The sequence below is a fragment of the Megalopta genalis genome, unplaced genomic scaffold, assembly GCF_051020955.1.
Source record: "Megalopta genalis isolate 19385.01 unplaced genomic scaffold, iyMegGena1_principal scaffold0124, whole genome shotgun sequence".
Lineage (NCBI taxonomy): Eukaryota > Metazoa > Arthropoda > Insecta > Hymenoptera > Halictidae > Megalopta > Megalopta genalis.
The window spans coordinates 412,661-420,242 of NW_027476193.1; the positions used below are offsets into that span (position 1 = coordinate 412,661).

General features: G+C 45.4%; 2 protein-coding genes across 2 annotated transcripts; both read right to left on the reverse strand.

Moving 5' to 3' along the window:
• Positions 1-880: 880 nt before the first annotated feature.
• On the reverse strand, positions 881-4,318 carry LOC143262389 (uncharacterized). The gene has a single exon (XM_076528196.1). It carries the CDS (start codon positions 4,316-4,318, stop codon positions 881-883), a length of 3,438 nt encoding a protein of 1,145 aa, XP_076384311.1.
• Positions 4,319-4,762: 444 nt separating this feature from the next.
• LOC143262388 (uncharacterized) lies at positions 4,763-6,115 on the reverse strand. The gene has a single exon (XM_076528195.1). It carries the CDS (start codon positions 6,113-6,115, stop codon positions 4,763-4,765), a length of 1,353 nt encoding a protein of 450 aa, XP_076384310.1.
• Between the last annotated feature and the right edge of the window lie 1,467 nt (positions 6,116-7,582).

A 7,582-nucleotide genomic window follows, 5' to 3' on the forward strand; every position in this document is an offset into this window, starting at 1 on the left:
TGGTTGTGAATCGTCTCTATCGTCTCTATCGTCTCTGCGTCTCAGTGGTCTCTACCGTCTGGTGGTTTTCAACCGTCTCGTCGTTTTCTACCGTCTCGTGGTTTTCTACCGTCTCGTGGTTTTCTACCGTCTCGTCATGCTGCGTCGGAGTATCGTCCCTTTATCGCCTCGCGGAATGTCTCGATAAGGCCCCGTTTGGGGGAAACGTCATCCCCATTCGCCGATTGACCTGAGGGAGGGGAATTTTCTCGTCCGATCCCCTCTTCGGCGGAGGACGCGAGCCCACCCTCAAGTCAATGGTGGGAAACCCCCAAAACGTGCCGAAAACGGCTGACAATTCCGGAGCGAGACGTTACCCCGAAACAGCATGACGACGTGGGCCCGAACGGCCCGATAAGGCTTTATGGCCCTTGGCCTGGCGACGGTCCCGAAGGCCTTATGGCCCTTGGCCTGGCGACGGTCCCGAAGGCTTTATGGCCCTTGGCCTGGCGACGGTCCCGAAGGCTTTATGGCCCTTGGCCTGGCGACGGTCCCGAAGGCTCAAGGGGGCGACCGCTTTCTCGAAACCGTACATGCTCCCCCCGTTGAACTATACACAAGTAGTTCAAAATCACATAGAAAGGAACATAACATAACATAGGCGTAAATTAAAACGAAAAATTCGAAAATCGATATACAATGATGCAAAAGAAGAAAATACGAAACATTCTTAAAACGCGTAAAACTAATGACTATAAATGCGCATAATATGTTACTACTACGGGTCACATCGTGACATGAGTCGAGGTCTGTCATAAAACTGACCTACTAGGACGGCAAACATACAAATAACACTGATAACAAACGAAACGCTGTACAAACGAAAGATCAAAGATTAAAATTAAGATTTTTCGGGTTCGATCGGTAAAGGTGCGAGGTGTCGAATGTTGCGCTTGTACGCGCCGTTAGCTGTGCGCACAGTTACCGCGCGTATTACGTCGTCCTTGCCTGGGTGAACTTCGACGACCCTTCCAAGAGTCCATTGTAGCGGTGGCAAGTTGTCGTCCCTTAACACGACAATCGTCCCTTCCTTGATGTAATGCGAGCCCCTTGTCCATTTGGCTCGTACATTTAGGTGGTTAATATATTCCTTGTGCCACCGGCTCCAAAAGTCCTGTTTAATCTTTTGGATGTGTTGCCAGGTGGACAGCCGATTGGTAACTGTTTTGGTGAAATCGGCTTCTGGTACGCTCGTTATTATACCGCCAATTAAAAAATGACCGGGAGTCAGGGCGGATAGGTCATTAGGGTCAGAAGAAAGGGGTGTCAAGGGACGTGAATTTAGGACTGCCTCGATTTCGGTTGTAAAGGTCGCAAACTGCTCAAATGTAAATAACTCGTCGCCGACAACACGACGTAGGTGATGTTTGAATGATTTCACCACTGCCTCCCACAATCCCCCGAAATGAGGAGACAGTGGAGGCATGAAGTGCCACGTGATCTTTCTTTCTACGACATATTGACGGATTTCTTCTTGTTCGCTTAAAGATCGAAGTAAATCCACCATTTCATTATTCGCACCGACAAAATTCGTTCCGTTGTCCGAGTAAATGTTCCGACAAATGCCGCGCCGTGCAATAAAACGTTTCAATGCTGCCAAAAAGGCTTCCGAGCTCATGTCGCTGACGACTTCCAAATGCACGGCCTTTGTCGCGAAGCAGACGAAGACGGTAACATAAATTTTAACACGGTTACGGTTGCGGTATCGTCGCTCCTTTATATAAAAGGGACCGCAACAATCGACTCCGACATTCGTGAATGGTCGGGATTCTAAAACTCTAGCGGCAGGCAGGTTCCCCATGACATAATTAGTCATCGGAGGATTGCATCGAAAACATTTTACACATTGGCGGATGATTTTTCGTGTTATGTTTTTCCCATCGATGGGCCAATACAATTGACGAACGAGGTACAGAGTCGCTGTCAAACCCGAATGATGATTTTGCACGTGAGATTCGCGAATGATGAGATCGGTAACGTGACTACTTCTTGGGAGGATAATCGGATGCATTTGTTCAAACGGTAAATTTGAATTTTGCAAACGACCTCCAACACGTAAAATGCCTCTTTCATCGATAAATGGGGATAATGGCAGCAACTTGCTCTTCGAATTTAATTGTTTATCTGTCTTTAAATCGCGCAATTCTTGAGCGAACGATTGTTGCTGAGTAAATAAGATAATTTTTTCTTTCGCGCGTTGCAATTCCTTGACAGAAAGGTGTCCGGTAACTCGGGGTTTTGATATGAAGCGTAGACAATAAGCGATGACTCTGGTTAAACGACGGATACACGAATATTTATCGATAATTTCCCAAGGTTCTACGATTGTGGAGACTAGACACGTGAGTTTTCGTAGCTCCGGTAAAACTTCTGGAATTTCGAAATGCGAATTTGGCCAAAATGTTTCGTCTAACTTCAGCCACGAGGGCCCATAACGCCAGAGACTGCTTGCCATGAAATTTTTAACGCTGCACCCACGTGAAAGCAAATCGGCAGGATTATCGATCGATCGAATATGTCGCCATGCCTTAATATCAGTGCTTTCCTGAATATCTGTAACCCGGTTTGCGACGAAAGTCTTTAATGTATTCGGAGACCGTTGTAGCCAATGAAGAACAATTGTAGAGTCCGTCCACAATACGGTAGAGTGGATCTCCTTTCTGATTATTTGTTTAACATTGGTAAACAGTTCGGCAAGTAATTTAGCTCCGCATAACTCTAATCGCGCTAAACTAATGGTTTTTAGCGGAGCTACGCGGGATTTGGCACAAATCAAATGAACTGCAATGTTTCCAGACATGGATATAGTGCGTAAATAAATGTTGGCTCCGTATGCGCGCTCACTGGCGTCGCAAAAACCATGGATTTCGATTCGTTTGACCTCGTGTTGTGAAATGTGCCGTGCAAAAGCGAAATCCTTCAATAACCTTAATTGCGCTTGGTAATTAGACCATTCGGTTTGGATGTCGGCAGGTAAGGATTCGTCCCAATCTAGCCGCAGTTGCCACAGACGTTGCATGAGTATTTTCGCGCTTACTGTTACGGGTCCAAGGAGCCCTAACGGATCAAATATTTTTGCAATAGTTGAAAGGATTGTTCGTTTGGTATGCGTTTGTCTGTTATCGATAGATACGGTATATCTAATTGAATCGTCGCGTGGACTCCAGATCACGCCGAGGGTCTTAACGGATTCATCGCCGAAATATTTCGGATGAATTTGATCTTCCGATAGCCCTGATAACAAATTTGGGTCGTTTGATACCCATTGTCGAATATTGAGTCCCCCCTTTTTTAGCAAATTAATAATACCGTTACGTAATTTAAGGGCTTCGCGGAATGTTGCAGCACCGGTCAAAAGATCATCAACGTAAATGTCCCTTTTAACGACCTCGGATGCCGCGGGATAATTGTCCGATTCGTCGTTTGCCAATTGGTGTAAAGACCGGATTGCCAAATATGGGGCTGAAGCTACACCGAAAGTGACCGTCTTAAGCTCGTAGGTCGAAATTTCGTTTTTGTCGTTCCGCCAAAGAATCCGTTGATACGGACGATCTTCGGGACGAATGAGAAATTGACGATACATCTTCTCAATATCGCCGGTTAGCACGTATGCATGACTTCGAAATCTTAACAACAAAGAGAAGAGGTCATCCTGAATCGTCGGACCAACTTCGAGCGCATCATTCAAGGAGATGCCGGTGTCCGATTTAGCCGACGCATCGAACACAACTCGACATTTCGTCGTCGAGCTGGTGGGTTTGATGACGGCGTGATGCGGTAGATAAAAACCGAAAGAATTGTCGGGTGATTCTATTTGTGTCATGTGACCTAACGTGATGTATTCGTTTATAATCGCGGTGTATTCTGTCTTTAGATCGGGACTTCGAGCGAGTCTGCGTTCTAAAGACATAAATCGGTTTAATGCTTGTGTTCGGGATTCGCCGATGTCTCGCTTCTTCTGATTGAACGGAAGCGCGACAACGTATCTCCCGGAATGTTCGCGTGCAACGGTACGGATAAAATGAGACTCTACTTCATTTTCACTTGCCGACAAGTGGTGTTGTTGTGGTCCCACTTCGATTTCCCAAAACTTCCTAAGATCGAAGTCAACCGTGCTAAGGAAAGTTTGTGGGTTTCCGAAAGAAACAGTGGGGGCGCTCCCCCCGATGACCCATCCGAACTGGGTTTTTTGTAAAATCAAATCTGGTTTTCCCTTCGATTGAATCTGCAGTTGACCAATACTGAAACTAGCTAATGTTGGTCCTGTTCCAATCAACATATCCACAAGGGAAGGCTTGTGAAAATGTGGATCCGCGAGAACAATATTCGGAGGAACTTGTAGTTTATTGCGATTTATTTGGCGGTCTGGCGTGTGTCCTGCGATACGCGGTATGACAAAAAAATCGAGAGTCCGGGAAAATTGATTTAATCGGGAGACAACCTTGACCTTTACAATCCGATTCGCAACTGTTTGAAGCTCATTCAACACATCGATATTCACCATTTGTATGTGAGTGGGCAACCTTAATTTTGCTGCAAACTCTTCAGTTATTAAATTCGCGTTCGAACATGTGTCTAATAGCGCGCGACATTCGATAGGTTTTTGTTGGTGGTCTAATGCGCGTACGACTGCAGTCGTTAACAGTCCGTGGGTAGCCCCGTCTGTCATTAGCGTCTGATGAATTTCGAATTTGGTCGGAATATCGAGGTGGTTGGATTGACGTCATTCTTGGTCATTTAATTGTGGATCCGATCGAGCGTTGATCTTCTCCAAAGGTGCGTGCGCATGTTTATGCAATCGCGAATTGTGTTTTAAGTTGCAGAATTGGCATTTCCGTAATCTGCATTTTTCCGCTGAATGATTGGGCAACAGGCAGTTTAGGCATAATTTCGCATTTTTCACGGCTTCGATACGCTTTTCTACATTCATGTCTAGAAAATGAGGACACTGATACGTGCGATGCCCTTCATTTTTACAAAAAGAGCAGGGCCATACTCGCGCCTGAGTTGCAAGAGCGATCCGACGTTGAAATTTCGGTGACGAAGGAGGTGAATTTCGCGATCGCGTTTGTCGAATATACTGATTTTCACGTTTGTTTGCAGGGCGAGACGACATATTTATAGACGGTTTGTTCATACATGCGATCGATGCATAATCCTGCGATTGGTGGGAGGCATTATGCAAATGTTTAAATATATCGTTCACTTTCGGAACTTCTGTGTCGATTAACGTATGCTCCCACGCCTTTCGCGTTTCGTCTCCCATACGAGAAATGACAATGCTGGTTAAGATATCATTCGCTATATCTTCCCATGTTCTGCCTAAGGCTTCCAACGATCGAATATGAAGTTGCATATGTCGAACTAATTCTCGAATCGCGTCAGAAGAGTCATTTTTCATAAATGGGGTTTCCCGTAATAACGTCGCATGACGCAGAACTAATACGCGTTGGTTGTTGTATATTTCCGTTAAATGATTCCATACCACGTCGTAATTTTCTTCGCTTATTGTAAATGCTTCTATCGATTCCTTGGCCTCCCCGGTTAACGACAAAGTGAGATACGTTAATTTTTGAATCTTACTCAGACCCTTGTCTGAATCGATCATCGATAAAAATGCGTCGCGGAAAGTTACCCATTTCTCTATTCTTCCGTCGAATTTTGGTAGGTTGATATTTGGTAGATTCACCGAAATTTTATTCGCGGTTATTTTAGGTTCGTATAAATTAACATTTTCATCATTACCGTTAGGTTTGATTGACAGCGACTCTTGGAGCTCGAGAGCTGCCGCAAGAGCTTCGTCGTACGCGTTACTTATTTCTTCGCGCTCTAATTCTACGACATCATAGTCTTCGGTTAAAATACCCAATTCGTCTTGGTTGTCGTTAAATTTTTGAAAAAGAGATCGGATTCGAGTTATTCGTTCTTGTAATTTAATACTTTCTCTTTTCGATTCTGTAAATGACTCGACAAATTTACTTAATGAAGTAATTTGAGCCTTAAAGTAACTTCGATTCTGTTTAATTACACGACTTTGTCTTTCAACGGCCTTGTCGGTCTTCTCGATATGTGCCATTTTTATTCCGAAATTCGAGACAGGGGAACGAACGGATTAATAGGAAATTTAATTGGCGTGAAAATTAAAACGAGCCTACCTTCGCCGATGCCGTCGTCCACGGAGTTGTCCCTGGTCACGATAATGCAGGAACGTCTCTGGAGCTTCGGAGGTTGACTGCTGTTCGCCTTCGTTGAATTTCCAAGGAATGTCTCGTGTATGTGGTTGAACCGACACTAGACTTGCACTCCAATTACGCCACTGGATCCGGCTCGAAGGACCATGTTTTGTGTCGTGCCGAGGATATTAAAAGTTCTTCGATTCAACAATAACAAATTTGTTGAATAATGTTTATCCTGCACTTGTCGCCGGCCGATTTACCTTTGGGCGACTGTTTCAAGGATCCGTGGTTGGCAGTGTTGGTCGGTTTTACAAATCGAATGGTTGTGAATCGTCTCTATCGTCTCTATCGTCTCTGCGTCTCAGTGGTCTCTACCGTCTGGTGGTTTTCTACCGTCTCGTCGTTTTCTACCGTCTCGTGGTTTTCTACCGTCTCGTGGTTTTCTACCGTCTCGTCATGCTGCGTCGGAGTATCGTCCCTTTATCGCCTCGCGGAATGTCTCGATAAGGCCCCGTTTGGGGGAAACGTCATCCCCATTCGCCGATTGACCTGAGGGAGGGGAATTTTCTCGTCCGATCCCCTCTTCGGCGGAGGACGCGAGCCCACCCTCAAGTCAATGGTGGGAAACCCCCAAAACGTGCCGAAAACGGCTGACAATTCCGGAGCGAGACGTTACCCCGAAACAGCATGACGACGTGGGCCCGAACGGCCCGATAAGGCTTTATGGCCCTTGGCCTGGCGACGGTCCCGAAGGCCTTATGGCCCTTGGCCTGGCGACGGTCCCGAAGGCTTTATGGCCCTTGGCCTGGCGACGGTCCCGAAGGCTTTATGGCCCTTGGCCTGGCGACGGTCCCGAAGGCTCAAGGGGGCGACCGCTTTCTCGAAACCGTACATCATTTATATCGCAAGTATCTGAACCTAAATCATTTGTTTCGCATGGCTTTGAAGCAAAAATTCTACGTCGCATAGATTCGAAGCTAGCTCGTTTGCTTCATTTGAAATTGAAGCTATATCACTTATATCGCATGTATTTGAAGAACAATCATGTGTTTTGCATGAATTTGAAGCTAACTCGTTAGTTGCGCCTGCATTTGAAGCTATATCAGTTATATCGCAAGTATCTGAAGCTAAAACATTTGTTTCGCATGGATTTGAAGCTAAACCTTCTACATCGCACAGATTTGAACCTAAATTATTTGTTTCGCATAGATATGAAGCTAAACCTTCTACATCGCATTGATTTGATGCTAAACCTTTTGTACCGCATGGATTTGAATCTAAACCTTCTACATCGCATTGATTTGCAGCTATATCATATGTTTCGAATGGATTTTGAAGCTAACTCGTTTGATTCGTCTGCATTTGAA

Coding starts and splice junctions, on each gene's coding strand:
- LOC143262389 (XM_076528196.1), bottom strand. CDS start 4,318: ATGTTGATTGGAACAGGACCAACATTAGCTAGTTTCAGTATTGGTCAA.
- LOC143262388 (XM_076528195.1), bottom strand. CDS start 6,115: ATGGCACATATCGAGAAGACCGACAAGGCCGTTGAAAGACAAAGTCGT.